We start from the raw sequence: 18176 nt of genomic DNA on the forward strand, positions 1-18176 counted from the left end.
TTGCTAGAGGAGGAGGTGGTGGAGAAAGAGAAAGAGGAGGTGGAGGAGGCACACGGGTTCGCTTTTGCCTGAGCGTACCCGTTCGTTCACCCTAGCGGGGGCACCAACCTGGCTTTACTTCAGTTACACGCCGAGAGAGCCGGCGCTGTATATAGGTATATAATACATTCTCGCGTGTACTTACACCTAGTATAGGTAGGTATACGGAGTGTACAGAGAGTGTCCCGGTCGAGCATGATGCGGTTCCACGGCCCTTTACGAGCGAGGCGGGGTACCGACTTGCCCCGTTCTCCAAAGAGAAAGATGGAACACGGTATGAGAGAAAGGGACAGGGGGCAAGCCCTTGTGTTCGATCGCTTTCGACGAGCCACGGATCGTACTTTAAAAGAAATTTTATACCCTGATGTAGAGATTATGATAGGAACGAATGTAGGCTAAATTTATTCATCGTTAAAAATTTTTAGCGATCCTATTTTTTTAATTTATGAATTAAGATTGAAAGGAAATTTATTTATAAGTATATATATTTTTTATATAAATATATTTCTTTAATGCTAATTTTTTCGATACTATGAATCGTGATTTGCATTACTCGGCGTACCAAGGGGTTTTTGACCTGACACGTAGTAATTCCAAAATGCTGACTATTCATAATAATGACGCTTATTTACAAGAGAATAGCTAGTATATTATTATATATTGTAATTCATTATACTTTCATTCTCCTATGATATTTAAGGATTTAAAAATCGCATTATTTTAAAATATAAAAAGTCTTATGATTCTTTATTTATTTTCATATGTTCTTAATTTTTTAATGATAAAATAAACCTATATTTTATTGCTAATTTTTAAAATATAAACACAATTATTTTTAAAAAATAAACATTAATTTTTCTTTTTTAAAAAAGCTAGATTAAATTTAAAATTAAATAACAACTACAATATTTTAATTAAGAATAACGACCAGTATGTGTGCTGACCATTCTAATTGATACTGGATCTGTCACTGTATCTGTTGGACTGGAAGTTTGTTGTTGATGTGAGTAGCTCACTTCCATATCAATTTCGTCTAATTCTTCTTCTTCTTCTTCATGGGTATCTGATTCTTCTTCTTCTTCTCCTTCACCTTCTTCTTCTTCTTCTTCTTCTTCTTCCTCTTCTGATCCTCTAAACTATGCACAATTATATTCATAAATTATATAATAATTTTTATTTTATTAATAAAACGACAGATAATAAAAAAAACTTAATAATATGGAAAACTAAATTATCATAAAAGTTTTATTTAAAAATAAAAAAAGATTTGCTTTCATGCATGTTATTTGACAGTCGGTAATAGCGTTATTAAATGATAACCACATATGATAAGCAATTTAATAACTTTGATTTTATTTATGTTTTATTTTTATTTTGTCAATTAATTAATTAATATAAAGAAATATGAAGAAATATAAAAATAAAATATTTATGAAATTATTAAATAATGGAATATTGTAATGTGATATATATTAGAAAAAAGTGAGGTTAACTTACGTCACTAACTGTCTTTCCTATGGGGATATGATCATAACCTTGTACTCGAACATGTTCTCTCTAAAGAAAAAAATAAAGATAAAAAATATAATCAAAATAATCAAACAATTTGATATTTATATATAGATAATACTTATCAAATTGTGTACTATACTTACCCAGGCTTGATGTTCTGCTTCAAGTTGAACTACTTCACTTTCATCGTCACAAGGTCTATCAGCATTAAACCACAAAGGATCTGTTGCTCTAGGTTGTAAATTTGGCCACAATGGCATAATCGACATTTTGAAAATCTTGTTAAAATTGATTAAAAATTCAGCTCTCAAATTGTCAAAAGTACACAAATTATTTACACATGCGCACAAACCATATGTTTGATTTTTGGCGCTTATAATTTCATATTCAAATATAGTTACATGTTTAAGAAAGCAATATATTTATTTATATACAGAAAAATAATAAACATTTCCATAATTTCACAAGATTAGATTTTTATATAATTTTTTCAATATTTTTATATGTTTTTAGTTATTTTAAATTTATGATTTTATTTTATAACCTCACAATATTTCAAATATAAAACATGTATGGCGCGTACTTATTGCGCCATCTATTGTAGAATAGAAATAATTATGTTACTACTCTAGTGTCACGTGTTTACCCACTGAAAACCATTAATCCTTGTCTTCGTTATGTTTCATCTACGGCGATGAAGGAAACCGTGAATGTTACGTACAGTTCATTAATGGGTCTCTAAGAGATTGCTTGCGCGTTCTCGCAGAGAAATCTGCGAAAGTGTCTATTTATTTCATTATAATCGCATTCAAGTATTTTTACGAAGAGAAAACATTTTGTACAACATAACCTCGATCATCTAATAAAGGTAAATTTAAGAATTGTTAATATTTTGTTTATCAAATTAGAATAATCTGATGTAATTAACATATATAGTATAATTCTTTTCAATATTTAATTTAAAATTTTCATTTATGTATATAATAAATTTTTAAACGTATGATATAAATTAAATACGAATGTTTCGTATTGACAGGTATATTTACATTACTAGAATGCAGTAAGAAAGTATCATATAATCAAGCATTCATATATTTTAGTGTTAATTTAATTTTTTAATCGTGTTTTACTTTCTAAAGTCTGACAATAATATGTTAATTTCTCCACTTTTGTTTTCAATTTTTATTAAATAGAAACATTTCAATTTCATTTCTTTCAAGTTTATATAAATGACATACATTTTAGTGATAGTTCGAAAAGATAAAAAGTGAATGTATGACTTGAATTCTCCAATCTCTTTGAGAATGTTAGTTGAATTCATGCAACTTATATTTTATCTAAATTACGATTTAAAACAAAATATTTTTTTTCATAAAATAAAAAATTATCGAAAAATTTAATTAATATTTATATTTATATTTTAATATTTATCACTGAAATTAATTTTCGTTATAAAATCTCGGTATTACTATGCCATGTGTTAGTTAATCGTAATTAGCTATTCACAATACCTCATCTATCCAATTGAAACCGTGCACTCTCGATTGACTTCAATTTTATATTTCAATATATTTAATAAATTATTAAAATTTATATATTGTTAAATGAATATCCTACTTTTTATGGTGTCATTTGAAATTTCATTTTTTGCTTCTTATTAGGCAATGTACCACTGCTTTAATGGAATAAATCGATAATCGAAACATCTTCTACCGGGAAAATTATAACGCGTATTCCTTCAATGGAATCTTGGTATTTCAATATAAGGATTCCAATGGAACATCGTATATTCAACAGTTCATTGGCGTAGAAATTTATGATTTTTTTTTTTATTTACCGTTTCTTTTTTTTTTTTTTTTTAAGATAGAATATTTAAATTTTTTTTTCTTTTTTGTTTTTTAATTATATTCGTGAACTTAAAAATTATTTTCTATTTATTAGATGTAGTACGTTCCTGATGTATTTCCTGTTTTCAACACTGCTTATCCCTATCATTCGCTTTAACCACTTATGGTTTCCGCGATGAAATTGTTAACTTGTCTGTCATATTATTATAAAATCGCTCTCGAAAATAAGGGGACATTTATATCATGTTCAATACAATTTGACCAACACTATTACATTTCATATGATAGAATTTCTATGCTTTTTCCTGTCATCGATGTTGTTGAAAACAATCAAGCTCGTTTTCTTGATACATTTAAAGATATCGAAATATTGAATATAATTACCTGAATATTGAATATTGAATATAATTACATATTAAACGATTTTTTAAAAAATTTATAGAATAATATTCTTATTATCATACAAGATGCCATAAAAAAAAATATTAAATTAGTATTAAATCACACATCTTTTTGATAAAATTCAATCAAAATGTTTATAAACACACCTATGTACTATGTAATAAAAGATTATATAATAATCAATATAAGATAAGTGTATTTAATTGATAAAATAATAAGATAAAAAAAAAATCACTATTGGATGAATCAATATCTTATTTTAATTCATTTTAATTGAGAATATTGATCTTGCAGAACATATTTTTGTTTTTTTTTATTTAATTTATTTTTTATTATATATAACTTAAAATAATATTCGCTTAGTTATTGATAAAATTATATAGATTACAAACTATTACACACAATTCCTCACCCAATGACATTTTTATCTCAATGATAAATAATTATGATATTTCTTTATATACGTGTTCTAAAAACTGCATAATAAATTCATTTCTGGTATATTAATATATATATTTTTGAAAAGTGAATATATATATTATTCAAACAAAATTATTATAAATATCTTAGATAAAATATTATTTATCGGAGATATATGATTAGCAGTTTATAGAATAAGATGCGTTTTGTGACTCGTTTTTACGGATTATTATTTGCGGTGCAAAACATATTATATTTCCTTTTCAACAAGAAATGTAATTTTCATGATGGATTATATTTCAAAGCATTCTCGTTAAATATCTACGATTGTTTAATGAAAAATGTAATTCTACAAATTAAAAAAATCTCTGATGCACCTGCAATCGCAAATAAGATAAGACTGTTGCATTTTTATATGTAAATATTTTTTTTCGCTTCTTATGAAAATATGCGTATCAGTTAAATACTTCAAAATGTTTCTTTAACTTTCTTGAAGAAAGTTTTTTTACAATTAATTTATTTCAATAATTTTATTAAAAAATATATAATAAAATAATATAATATAATAAATTAAATAGATTAAAAACTAAATTGATAATATTTTTTTCAATATATTAATTCAATATATTTATGATTAAATTATGAAAGAAAGTATATATTAATTATAAAATTATTTTACATATTTTGGAGAACTAAAAATTAGATGTCATTATAAATACTATGCTTGTGCAACCAGTTAGAATAGAATGTTAGCTGCTAGATTTACATGAGACCGCTGAAACTATCTCGAAGAAATCTACTTTAGAAAGTACGCTGACTCGTTTTTTTTCATTCAGTTCCTTTGTTCATGTTGTTTGATTGCTACTCATGAACTCGTTTCTTCTTGTACTTCTGTTCCTGGTCGTTCATAGCCTAGGAAACAGCCGAATAGGAACAAATGATTTTACAAAAATCATATATATTAATTAAGAATATCATTGGTTAATTTAGAAATAGCTCATTTATTCACGAATGAACGCGCGTGATTTATTAATTTTCTCTCAATAATTATATAACATTGCTTTTTAAGAAGAAAATAATTTGACATCAAATTAAAGTATTATCTGTTCCTTTTTAAATGAATTAACGAATAATGAAATTTCAGATATAATATAATTGATAGTATGGAATATATAATGACAGTTTTATCGATGTAAATGTTTGACGTTTTAGGTATATCGATTGTATCGCGTAATGCGGTAAATATTCTCACTATAAAGTCGAGTTTAGCACTCAAGCAACAGGTGTTCTTTCCACGTGGAATTCTGTTTCACTTTGAATCAGTTTATGATAATAAAAAAAGTTTACCGTTAAAAATTCATCATTTTTATTTTCTTTTCAATCAGTTTATTACTATTTAAATGATAATTTGATAAATATCTTTACTGCATATATCAAAATATAGAAATTGCGACGTGTTTTATTCTCAATATTAATTATTTCAACCTTCAATGTAATGATATATTATATTCTCGAATATATAAAAAAAATAATCTTTTTGATAGTGATAATTTTCTTTCTAATGTGAAAAAGGTAATAATTATTTGTGATAAAATATAATTACATCTTTTCCTGATTACGATTTTCAAAATATACATATATATTATTTATGAAGCGAAATATTAATAATTTTAAAATACTTTCAAAAAATTATTACTATTCTGCCGTTATTAAACAAATTATTCATACAAAAATTTTTTAAGTTTGAAAATTTTGCATTCTTTTCATTTTTATTTACAGATGTCCCATAACCATATGGCGCATATGATGAATGCAACGAATGGGCATTCAGCGCATGGTATTCACACATCTCATCAAGCTATAGATCATTTAAATATGCATGGAAATATGCACAATTCTATGGACCATGCTAATATGGATCATGGAAGTCACCTTACTTCTGATACGAACCCATGTGCAAGTATGGGAATGCACGGTATGTCAACGGTACGTATCATCTAAAGTTAAAATTCTGAAGTTGATTATGATACCATAATTATCTTTATAGATGTGGTTTCATGGAGGATACTGTGAACACGTATTATTCGAATCGTGGAAAATCACATCAATCAGTGGCCTTATAGGATCTATGGTCGGTATTATGATCATGGCTGCGCTTTACGAGGGTTTGAAATATTACCGGGAATATTTATTTTGGAAAATGTATAATTCTCTTCAATATAGAAGTGTCACGATGCCCCAAGAAAAAAATGTCGTAGCCGAGGATAACAGGGTTGTTCAGTAAGTATGATCTATTATTTTTAATTATAATCAAACATTGTTTTTGAAAATTTATATTTATAATAAATGGTAATTCAATGCTTTATATTTGAATACACAAGGAGTTATTCTATTTGATTTTATTTTTTTAGTATGGTTGGAGAAGTAATACACAAACAACCGTAAGTAAATGAGGAATGAATTTTTTTTGGTTTTGAGGTTGCTTCTTTGTGAAAGTGCATTTTGTTTTTTCTAGTTTTTTGTACAGAGGGATATATGAATTAAAAAAGTTATAATTTTTCTTCTAATATTGACTTATGATTTCATTTCAACTATATGTTAAATATTTAGCATGATAAATTAATAATATTATACATATATTTTTTTGATATTTAAAAATTAATCCATTTCATATAAATTTGTGCAGGCCCACAATGTTATCATGGATGCACACGTTTCAAACGTGCTTACACATTGTGCAAATCGTGCTGTCATATTTCCTTATGCTGATCTTCATGACTTACAATGTCTGGTTATGTTTTGCTGTAGTACTTGGTGCAGCAATTGGTTACTTTTTATTTGGGTGGAAAAAATCTGTTATCGTGGATGTTACAGAACATTGTCATTAGTTATTTATGTATTTAAAATACATTGTGTTTTTACAACAAAAATGTACATCAATGTACATTGCTGAAAAGTTCATTCTGATTGAAAGAACTTCGAAATAATTACATGTAGTATATGTGTGCAGGAAATATAATTATTCTAAATTCGTATTTACAGAAATATATAAAGAAAATTGTTTCAATTTAAATTTATTCTTATGCATAATTATTTTATGCATACAGAATGCAATTTTTAGTTATTCATTAAAAAAGATAGAATGGCTAAATTATTATTGCATAAAAAATATCTATAAAATGCAAATTTGTATACAAAATATTTATAAAATGCAAATACTGGAAGATTAAATCTTTGATCTGGATAGCTATAACGCACTTAATTTGTAAATATTGTTAAAAAGTTTAAATGAAAAGTATCATAAGATACGCGCGCACTTTTTTCCAAACTTTTATATAATTACCTTTAATTTTTTATTATAATATATTTTATAAATATCTTCTCCTTGATTAACCTTTTAATGTTTGAAAAAAAGTGTGCAGTGATGTCTTGAATATTGCATACATAATGTATTGTTATTATATAACGTTATCAACGATTGTATTATTTAAAATTAATCTATAAACTACTGTTATTTGTAAAATATAAGAAATTATCACATAAAATATAAAAAAAAAAAACATTTCCAGTATATTTTATCACTTTTAAATAAGCACGAAATTTTTTTCTGAAAAATCGATTTTGAGATTATAAAATTTATAAAATATAGATATAAATTAAGATCTAGGATAAAAATACATGGTAAAAGTATTAACTGCCACTTAGTAAATATAAAATAAATATAATATTGTACAATACATGCAATATATATTGTACAGATATTTTTATAAAATTATTGATGAATATAGTATTGATGATCTAAAATGTATTCCATTAATAGAACTGATCTTGAATACTATAAATTGATGAAATATTTTGATATGATTAAATTTTATATATAGTGTGCACTTGAATCAACAGAGTATTGAATAAGAAATCAGAAATTTATATATCCCACAGCTATACAAAAAGCACCAGCATGCATGTCACATTTATAATTAATGCAAGCCTTTTCATTAAAAATAATCCTTAAAAATTATGATGTTATATATTATTTATTTTGTGTATGTAAAGCATTACTAAAGTATTAGGTAGCTTTTAAATAAGTTACAGTGCTTTAGAAATGCGTTCATACCTTTTATACGTACAAGGTTGTACAAAAAGCTTTATTTGATGTGTCTATAATACTATTCATTTTGTAGGAAAATCTTTAAACACCGATTGCAGAGCATTCCAAGAGCAGCAGAGTATGTTTTATAATATAGATATTTCAAAATCATATATATAAAGATGATTCAGAAGATTTTGTCATAAATATATATATATTACTACCACTGCTCTTAGTTTGTGCTGCAAAGATAAGGCAAATTTAGATTACAAAGCTAAATTACATTTTATATCTATTCCTTATTTATAAAGCAGTTGATGATCGTGATTATTACTATTATTATTTTATCACAAGCCAATGGTGTACGAAATACTTAAAATACTGTTTGTAGCTCGCGAACTGCACAAAGCGTGATACGAGTAGGACGTTCAATTTGACCTTACAGTTTACAGTTGTATTCTGGAAATATTAACCATAAAATATTACTTTTTTCCGCGTAAATATAGTTTTAATTTGCATATTTTAACGAAACTGAAAAATATTTGTAAAAACAAATAAAATCATATGAATTTAATTTATAAAAATATAAATATGTTCATTGGCAACAGAAGAAACGCATAATGAACAACAAATAAAAAAATACTTTTATCGTTAAAATTCACCTTATTACGAGGAAAGTATTGCAGATGGGCAAGAAATCTCTTCAAATAATTTTGTTAGACCTAGAAGAAAAAGTATGTTACCAGCAAAATTGTTACTATAATGATATTAAATAGTTTCATCTTCATTGTCAATTCATGATCATATAATCATGTATTTGAATATTCCAAATATTTTATAATTATGTTGCCAATGGTCTTGATTTAATTTTAAAGGATTAAGTTCAAATTATTTAAACAGAAATAAGTATTATTTAGGTCAATGAAAACAATAAAATTCATATATAATGTAATGTCCTTATATATCCTAAATACAGTAATCATTGTTTATAAGTGTTGGTACAATTCGCAATATAGTATACTCCTTTCCACATATAAACAAATTTTATATGTTCATTCCAGAACCTCCATTTATGCACCACAAAAATTATTCATTTCAATTAAATTATGATTGTGAATCTTCAGAAATGTTTCATGCATTATGTTATGAAAACATAAAAAATATTTAAAATCTTATATCTGTAACCTACTCAGCACCAGACACAGGCATACAACAACTTGAACGATGAGGAGATTGTTGTTTGGAAAGATCAACAGTATCTTCTACTAATGGTCTTTCTAATCTAGCTTCAAGTTGTGCCCAAGCAGCAACAGCTGCACCAAATGCTGCTTCAACATTGGTTGCATCTTTTGCAGATGTTTCTACTAGAGGAGGATCTCCATTTTCTGCACACCAAGCTTGAGCTTCTTCTGTGGAAACTTGTTTCTCAGAATCTGGAACATCCACCTATAAAAATTATTTTCATAAATATTATTAGTATTATTGTTTTCTTCCTTTATCAGAATTCCTGCTTACTTTATTTCCAACAACTATAAATGGAAATGTTGATCCTTCTTGAACATCAGCATAATAAAGAAATTCAGATCTCCAAAGTGCTAAATTTTTGAAGCTTGTTCTATCATCCACAGCATAAGTTAAAAGGCAAATATCAGAGCCTCTATAAAATGGAGTTCTAAGAGTTTTGAATCTTTCTTGTCCAGCTGTATCCCATATTTGTAATGTATATGCTTCTCCATTAATTTCAATATCCTTGTTTAGAAATTCTACTCCAATTGTATGAAAACTATGTTCATCAAAGTGATTTGATACAAATCTATTCATAAGACAGGATTTTCCAACACCACCATCACCCAAAATTACTACTTTTAAAAGCGTAGATCTTTGGGAATTACGATTTTGTAGATTACCACCTCTAAGTGTACCTACTATAGCTGAATTGTTTCCTGACATTTTTTATTTTTTTTATTATTTTAGAATAACAAAGAAACTATATATTGAAAAATATGATATATATTTATATTCTTCATATATATAATTATTTTCAATACCAAATATATAAATTCTTCATTCGTGAAACATCGAATGTATTGGAGATCCTTTGTCAATGTAGTAATCAGCTGATTCTGATATTAAATAAGACAATCCACTTTTTTTTATATTATATACATTTTAAGCCAACAGCAAATGCTCACTCGGGGTTTATAACTTTGTATAATTCACACAATAAACAATTATATTATTTAAAACGCTTTAATATTGTAATTTTCGTTTCGCGATAAAGCATAACCTTTTCATTTTATAGTGATGTTAATAGAACTTTAATATCAATTTAAATAGGATTCATATTATTTTAACGAATGAAATTGTAATTTTCAATTTCACAAGAGCCATGTACCTTATCTTCTTTGATGTTAACTTAATTATTCGAGCAAAGTCGCAATACCTTGAAAAGATGCCTTTTGGTACTGACTCATAGCCATCACCGAATAAAATTGCAATTTTCTCAAATAAATATATATCTTATGTTCACTCCAAAACATTTGGCAATAATAAAAATCATGAATAATTTTCCAATGTTGAAGAGCTAAAAAGTATTATTGCTCCTAAACATTTTTGTTGCGCGCAAAGTATTTGACACTTTGCAGACGACAAAAGAAACGCCCATGTTGGATATTAAACATATAGGATGAATATGGCTACCAGAAATTATAAATAATGTTAATCCTATGCATATAGTGAACGATATTACATTTATATATATTAACTAACAATAAATTATATAAGAACTAATAATAAATAAAATAATAATAGTTGCATGTGTATTATTATAATTTATGCCAAGAATTAATATATATAATCTTGATTCTATTAATATATGTGTGATGATTAAAATGTTTTAAAACTATTAGTTGCTATATCACAATTATAAAATATTTTCTTTTTTTTAACTAAACACTAATTAAATTACAAAAACTATTTCAATTTTAATTTAATAAACTAAATAATATTGTAATATTATTCAATATAATAATATCGATATATGTTACTAAAATAAAAAAAAGATTCATAGATTATTTCATAAAAATTATTGTATGCAAATATTATAATTATATACAATTTTTCCATTTTTAGATATTATAATTTAAATTATGTTTATCGTATGACCAATAGGTGGTACTACAGTGCTTGAAAAATGTTTTCTTATGCATAGATGTCGTTTTACAATAAATCGTAGTGTTTTTAATAGAAGTTGAAATTTTACATTATGTAAAAGTTAAAAAAAAGTGAAAGAAAGTATAAAAAAAAGGATTCTCATATTTTTTCGGTAATTTTCATAATTAGAAATAAACATTAAAATTTTGTTACATTGAACAAAAGTTTGAAATTGACATTTTGAAATTGACTTAGTTTTAAATATTATATCATTTTTCATATTTATTTTCGTAAAAGTATAAAATTTATTTTATACTTTTTATTCATTTAATATAATATTTCAGGTGATATAATATTTGTGGAAAATGGCAAATCCTCCTCCAAGTGTTGGCCAATCTTATTTTTGGGGTTCAGGAGTTTCTCAACAACAAAATATGGGATATTATTCTGTACCACCTCCAAATTTTCCACCTCCAAATTTTAGACAACCACCACCTTCTTATAACATGCCAGTTTCTACATTGTCTGAAAATAAAACTGGAAATTACACTTCTCCATATCATTCTATGGGAACATGCTATCAAAATGAAGTTTCAAATGCTTATCATGATGTTTCTTATCAAACTCAAACAGAATTGCAATGTAACAATCAAAGTTATAATTTATCTAACTATTCTCAATCAATAAGTGGAAATTTTAATACAAATTGGGATGAAAGAAATATATATCATAATAATGATAATACACAATGGAAATCAAATAATTATTCATCAGATTGGAATAAGTCACAGAATATAAAGGAATCTTGGTATGAAACAAATAAAATAGAAGATGATAGAAAGTCTATGTATGCAAAGTTTAATACTTCCCCCAAAAATAGAAGATTTGAATGGAGATATAGAGAAAAAGAAGTTTCTAATAGTTATTCAATTAATAAAAGACGTTCTAGAAGTCCTGAAAATAGATCAAGAGAAAGTAGATCAAGTAGATCACCATATAGATCAAAACATGATTATCAAAGAGATAAATATTCAAAATATGTTAAAAATAGATCGATTTCTAGAGAACGTTTACATTATGAAGAAGATTCTGATAGAAGATCATCATATAGAAGAAATAATTCGTATGTATCACACTCTCAAAGATCTTATACAAGTTATAGAAGTAGGAAAAGATCAAGATCTCAAGAATCTTATTCATCTAGAACTATTAGTCCTAATAATAATCCTGTTATTAATAAGGATAGGACTGAAAGAGAGTTACTTCTGGAAAAATATAGGTAATATATATTTTTTAAATTTATGTATACACATAAATATTTAGATTCAATTCTTTTTGTTTTACATTTCAAGACAAGATTATTGTGCAACAAGCAAAGATATGGAAAGAAAAATGGATGAATTATCTGCAATGGGACCTGAAGGTATCATGGAAAATGCTAGAAAAGTATGGACACGTACTGCACCAGCAGATTTGTATTATACTAGAGATGAAAATAATCCAAAAATAATGAGAGGTACACAAAAATTACATGAATTATGTGAATTATTTAAAAAAATATTATTAGATAGAGCTGCAGCTGCAAGAGCTTTACAGGTATATTTTTCTTAATATGATAAAAAAAGTTTATTATTATACAGTTATTATTAAGTTATTATTATACATATTTAAAAATATTTTCATTTTTTTTGTTATGAAGCCTCCTTATGAACCACCACCAAGAAAAACTAGAGCTCGTTTATGTAAACATAAATCTGAAGCTTGTAGTAGTTCTTCTTCTGATAGTGATAGTTCAATGGATGAAGATGATAGAACAATGGAAGAATTAATGGCAAAAAAACAACATCCACAAAGATTACATCCTGAAATGTGGTTTAATGATCCTGGAGAAGTAAGTATTTGTTCTAAATAATTTGATAATATTATAAGCTAAATTAAAATAAAATATTCAATATTATAGATGAATGATGGACCATTGTGTAGATGTAGTGCAAAATCAAGAAGATCTGGTATTAGGCATGGAATTTATGCTGGAGAAGGTGCAATAAATAAATGCGATTTAAATTCGAATAATGCTGATAAATTATATCATTATCGAATAACTATTAGTCCGCCAACAAATTTTCTTACCAAAACACCGACAATTATTAAGCACGATGAACACGAATTTATATTTGAAGGATTTTCAATGCTTTCACATTTTCCCCTCGTAAAATTGCCAACTTGTAAAGTCATAAGATTTAACATTGAATATACAATTCTTTATATAGATGAAAAGTTGCCTGAAAATTTTATTATTCGAGAATTGGATTTTTTTCGTAAGTATTATTTTATTGTAAATCATTTAATGTATTTTAATTTTATAAAAAATTATTCTTTTCAGAAACTTATTTATTCAAGGAAGTATTGGAACTTATAGACTTTGATTTACAAGCCGCGCAAAATAAATCTGGTTGTGGGCAATTTCATTTTATGCCGAGATTCGTACGAGATTTAGCCGATAATGGACAAGAAATATTATCTATGAATGAGGTTTTAAATTATTTAATAAAAAGTAGTAAATTATTAATAGATCCAGATGATCTGCCTAGATTGGTAGAAATGCCACAATATAAATGGCAAAATTTTGCCGATGAAGTAAAGGGTATGATTGTTACATTTCCTGGAAAAAAACCATGCAGTGTTCGTGTAGATCAATTAGATAGAAATCAAACTGATCAACCACCTGGCATAATTGCCTATCCTGAAATTGTACATTTTGGAATTAGACCACCACAACTTAGTTATGCAGGAAATGCAGAGTAAATATTTTTTGTGAAATATTATTTATGAAATTAGTTTTTTTTTTTTTTTAATAAAAAACAATTTTTAAATTGTTTTTATTTATTTCAGTTATCAAAAAGCATGGAGAGATTATGTAAAATTTCGCCATTTATTAGCTAACATGCCAAAACCATCATTTGAAGATAAAAGAAAATTAGAAGCAAAAGAGAATAAACTCCAAGAATTAAGAACTCAAAGTAAAATGAAACGCGATGTTACCGTAGATGTTAGTTCTGAAGGATTTTATAGAACTGGAATAATGTGTGATATAGTACAACACGCAATGTTAATTCCTGTACTTGTTTGCCATTTAAGATTTCATAAATCTTTAGATAACTTAGAACGTACTTTAGGCTATGAATTTAAAAATAGATATCTTCTTCAATTAGCATTGACACATCCTAGTTATCGTGAAAATTTTGGTACAAATCCTGATCATGCAAGGAATTCTTTGACTAATTGTGGAATAAGACAACCTGAATATGGTGATCGTCGAATACATTATATGAATACTCGTAAACGTGGTATTAACACATTAATTAATATAATGTCAAGATTCGGTGCAAGAACCGAAACGGAATCTTCGATAGCGCACAATGAAAGATTGGAGTTTTTAGGCGATGCAGTCGTTGAATTTCTTACATCAATTCATTTATTTCATATGTTTCCTGATTTAGAAGAAGGTGGTTTGGCTACTTATAGAGCAGCGATTGTTCAAAATCAACATCTTGCTGTATTAGCAAAAAAGTTAAATTTAGAGGAATATATGCTCTATGCACATGGAAGTGATCTTTGTCACGATTTAGAATTACGTCATGCAATGGCAAATTGTTTTGAAGCATTAATGGGTTCATTATTTCTTGATGGAGGTATAGAAGTTGCAGATAGAGTATTTGGTGAAACACTGTTTAAAGATGAAGAAGATCTTGCAAAAGTTTGGGTAAATTATCCAAAACATCCTTTACAAGAACAGGAACCAACAGGTGACAGACAATGGATACCAAGTTTTGAATTATTGCAAGTAAGATATCTATGTAAATATACATACATTTTATATTTTATGTATTAATAATATTTCTTATTTTAGAAACTAACGAAATTTGAAGAATCTATTGGCATTGAATTTACTCATATTCGACTTTTGGCTAGAGCATTTACCGATCGTAGTATAGGATATACGAATTTAACGTTGGGTTCCAATCAACGTTTAGAATTCTTAGGAGATACCGTGCTACAACTTATAGTTTCCGAATATTTATACAAATATTTTCCGGAACATCACGAAGGACATTTGTCTGTAAGTAATATTGTAATTTTTTTTATCAACATGAAAAAATTCATTTTTATATTTTTTAGTTATTACGGAGTTCCCTTGTAAATAATAAAACTCAGGCTGTTGTATGTGATGATTTGGGAATGACGCAATATGCACTTTACGGTAATCCAAAAGCCGAATTAAAAACAAAGGATAGAGCAGACTTATTGGAAGCATTTTTAGGAGCTCTTTATGTTGATAAAGGTTTGGAATACTGTCGTGTATTTTGCGATGTATGTTTCTTTCCACGTTTACAAGACTTTATTATGAATCAAGATTGGAATGATCCAAAAAGTAAATTGCAACAATGTTGTTTGACATTAAGAACAATGGATGGTGGAGAGCCTGATATTCCCGTATACAAGTAAATTCAGATCACATAAGTTCATTATATATAAATATAGATATGTATAAGTTATATTATATAATATTATATAAATAATGTAATATAATATATAATATAATATAATATATAAGGGATTATATGTATTATATATTATATAATGAAATTGATTTAATTTTTTATTTAGAGTAATTGAATGTAAAGGACCAACAAATACAAGAGTTTATACAGTTGCTGTATATTTTCAAGGAAAACGATTAGCAAAAGCATCAGGTCATAGTATTCAAGAAGCAGAGATGAATTCAGCAAAAGAAGCTTTAGAAAAATCTCAAGGTAAGTCAAATATTTAAAAAATCAGAAATAATATAATTTTAATATTACTCATTATTTTTACAGATTTATTTCCACAATTAGATCATCAAAAACGTGTAATAGCAAAAAGTATGAAAATGCAACAATGGCCAAATAAACATAAAACAAGAGGAAGGTCTATGAAACCTACAGATAGACATGATGATTCTGATTCTAGTCAACGATCTAAAAGAAGTCGTAGCGAACTATAAATTACGATTTAATTTTTTTGAATTAAAATTAATTCATTAGAATTAATTGAAAGGCTATTTTATATTTAATAATTGATAGTGACTCTAATACTTTAATAATGAATATAAAAGTCTTTAATAATTATATTAAAATATATAATAGTATTATACAAAAAATAATAAATATATTTATTATACTTAATAGAATTATTTTTCTCATATCTAAGATACAACTTCCATAGAATGATTAATAGGCTTTAATGCAGCATTTTCATGATATAATATATGATCATTTTCATCTATGATTTTTTTACACATTTGTATATTGTGCATAATTTCTTTTATATTCCAATATTTTGATAATAATGCTTGTTGTATATTAAACAAACCATCCTGTATACATATTATTTGAGTACAAGTAGCATTAGAACGAAGTTGCATTCCTAATTCATGAATTATAGTTTTCAGATACAAATCATATTCATTTGTACAAACAACTTCTACAAAAATTATAAAATCAGAATATAGAATGTGATATTTTTACCAATTTTTTTCATTGATTTAAAAATTTATTTTATGAAATATATTTACCTAATGTAAATTCTGGAGGTGAAAAATTTGTACATTTAATTGCATATATCATAGGAATATTACTATTTACTGGCCTAATTGGACCTTGAACTGCTAATTCATATGCAGCTTGACTTTGAATATCTACTCCACATAATCTATAAATATAAAAAAATTTAATAATATTATATCATATATAATTATTTTATTATATTTAATTAAGTATATTAAATTTTCACATACTCAAACATTTTTTTTTGGTGAGAAGATTGCATTGAACTACATATCTTATCAATGTGACCACGTTTTATATGTGTATACTTAGATTTTTCTATTATTTTTCCAGTATGAAAGTAATTATTTGTTGCTTGTCCTAATAATCCTTTTATTTTGTAAAATCTTAAGCACATGTATTTTTTGATTTTATGTATCAATTGATTACCCTTATTAATTCCACAAACTAAAACACCAGATACATCTTTGTGCATAATTTTTGTTGCTGCTAATTTAAAATCATTTGGTTGATAACGAGGACCTACTACTAATGGATCATCTGCAAAACTTTTTCGAATAATAACTTTCATATCTTTATTTGTATCACCTTCTATAGCTACATATTTCCTTTGAGGTCGTACATACATGTCATTAAGATCTGAAAATAACAAATTATAATAAATTTTATCAATAAAGAGTTTGTTCATATATATATAAAAGATATATTACAACCTTCGCATAAGTTATTAATCAATGTTTGTCTCATTTCATTGAAATGTACATGAGGAGATTTATAAATAACAAATATACCATTTAATGCATTATATACTAATCTTGCATCATTTACATAAACTTTTACCGACATGTTAAATATTTTATCGAATGTAATAGTACACTATAATAATAGATCTTCGTTTATAACAATTTTTGACTTATTAATTTTTATAAAATACACCATAAGATATAAGATTATCGATATAAATTTAAATTGTATTTTTTATTTATTTTATGATATTTTATATTTAATTTAATTTAAAATTTAAACATATTTTTTATAATAATTCACAAATGATCAGTCTTTTGATAAAAATCATTAATTTATATAATTTCTCGACTTATTAATTTTTAT

The 18176-nt window shown here is 25.9% G+C and overlaps 5 protein-coding genes across 10 annotated transcripts; 2 read left to right on the plus strand and 3 right to left on the minus strand.

Moving 5' to 3' along the window:
• Window positions 1-757: 757 nt before the first annotated feature.
• Window positions 758-1914, minus strand: LOC107997032 (anaphase-promoting complex subunit 15-like). The gene is made up of 3 exons (XM_017055371.3): window positions 1695-1914; window positions 1537-1596; window positions 758-1175 (listed from the first exon to the last, which is right to left on the minus strand). Exons 1-3 carry the CDS (start codon window positions 1818-1820, stop codon window positions 954-956), a joined length of 408 nt encoding a protein of 135 aa, XP_016910860.1. The 5' UTR covers window positions 1821-1914; the 3' UTR covers window positions 758-953.
• A 282-nt stretch (window positions 1915-2196) lies between these two features.
• Window positions 2197-8238, plus strand: LOC107997123 (high affinity copper uptake protein 1). Of its 3 annotated transcripts, none has more exons than XM_017055551.3 (5): window positions 2197-2419; window positions 6000-6206; window positions 6268-6500; window positions 6632-6661; window positions 6907-8238. In XM_017055551.3, the coding sequence occupies exons 2-5, from the start codon at window positions 6000-6002 to the stop codon at window positions 7106-7108; spliced, it is 672 nt and encodes a 223-aa protein (XP_016911040.1). In that variant the 5' UTR covers window positions 2197-2419; the 3' UTR covers window positions 7109-8238. The 3 variants fall into 3 exon arrangements, with proteins under 3 accessions (XP_016911040.1, XP_016911041.1, XP_016911039.1); XM_017055550.3 differs by lacking the exon at window positions 2197-2419 and adding an exon at window positions 5436-5792; XM_017055552.3 differs by lacking the exon at window positions 6632-6661 and having other exon boundaries at window positions 2207-2419.
• On the minus strand, window positions 4101-11005 carry LOC107997122 (ras-related protein Rab-9A). Of its 3 annotated transcripts, XM_017055548.3 has the most exons (4): window positions 9823-11005; window positions 9497-9753; window positions 8970-9029; window positions 8236-8766 (listed from the first exon to the last, which is right to left on the minus strand). In XM_017055548.3, the coding sequence occupies exons 1-3, from the start codon at window positions 10255-10257 to the stop codon at window positions 9011-9013; spliced, it is 711 nt and encodes a 236-aa protein (XP_016911037.1). In that variant the 5' UTR covers window positions 10258-11005; the 3' UTR covers window positions 8236-8766; window positions 8970-9010. The 3 variants fall into 3 exon arrangements, with proteins under 3 accessions (XP_016911038.1, XP_016911037.1, XP_016911036.1); XM_017055549.3 differs by lacking the exons at window positions 8236-8766; window positions 8970-9029 and adding an exon at window positions 4101-5132; XM_017055547.3 differs by having other exon boundaries at window positions 8236-9029.
• On the plus strand, window positions 6395-16680 carry LOC107997134 (ribonuclease 3). 2 transcript variants are annotated; one of them, XM_062072213.1, is made up of 12 exons: window positions 6395-6500; window positions 6632-6661; window positions 11805-12739; window positions 12813-13056; window positions 13160-13351; window positions 13421-13778; window positions 13844-14261; window positions 14353-15304; window positions 15371-15580; window positions 15640-15962; window positions 16129-16274; window positions 16338-16680. In XM_062072213.1, exons 3-12 carry the CDS (start codon window positions 11826-11828, stop codon window positions 16502-16504), a joined length of 3924 nt encoding a protein of 1307 aa, XP_061928197.1. In that variant the 5' UTR covers window positions 6395-6500; window positions 6632-6661; window positions 11805-11825; the 3' UTR covers window positions 16505-16680. The 2 variants fall into 2 exon arrangements, with proteins under 2 accessions (XP_061928197.1, XP_016911058.1); XM_017055569.3 differs by lacking the exons at window positions 6395-6500; window positions 6632-6661 and adding an exon at window positions 11436-11632.
• On the minus strand, window positions 16287-17925 carry LOC107997135 (pseudouridylate synthase TRUB2, mitochondrial). The gene is made up of 4 exons (XM_062072277.1): window positions 17780-17925; window positions 17297-17705; window positions 17075-17211; window positions 16287-16983 (listed from the first exon to the last, which is right to left on the minus strand). The coding sequence occupies exons 1-4, from the start codon at window positions 17910-17912 to the stop codon at window positions 16706-16708; spliced, it is 957 nt and encodes a 318-aa protein (XP_061928261.1). The 5' UTR covers window positions 17913-17925; the 3' UTR covers window positions 16287-16705.
• Window positions 17926-18176: the final 251 nt, after the last annotated feature.

This window comes from Apis cerana, linkage group LG3 (assembly GCF_029169275.1).
Source record: "Apis cerana isolate GH-2021 linkage group LG3, AcerK_1.0, whole genome shotgun sequence".
Lineage (NCBI taxonomy): Eukaryota > Metazoa > Arthropoda > Insecta > Hymenoptera > Apidae > Apis > Apis cerana.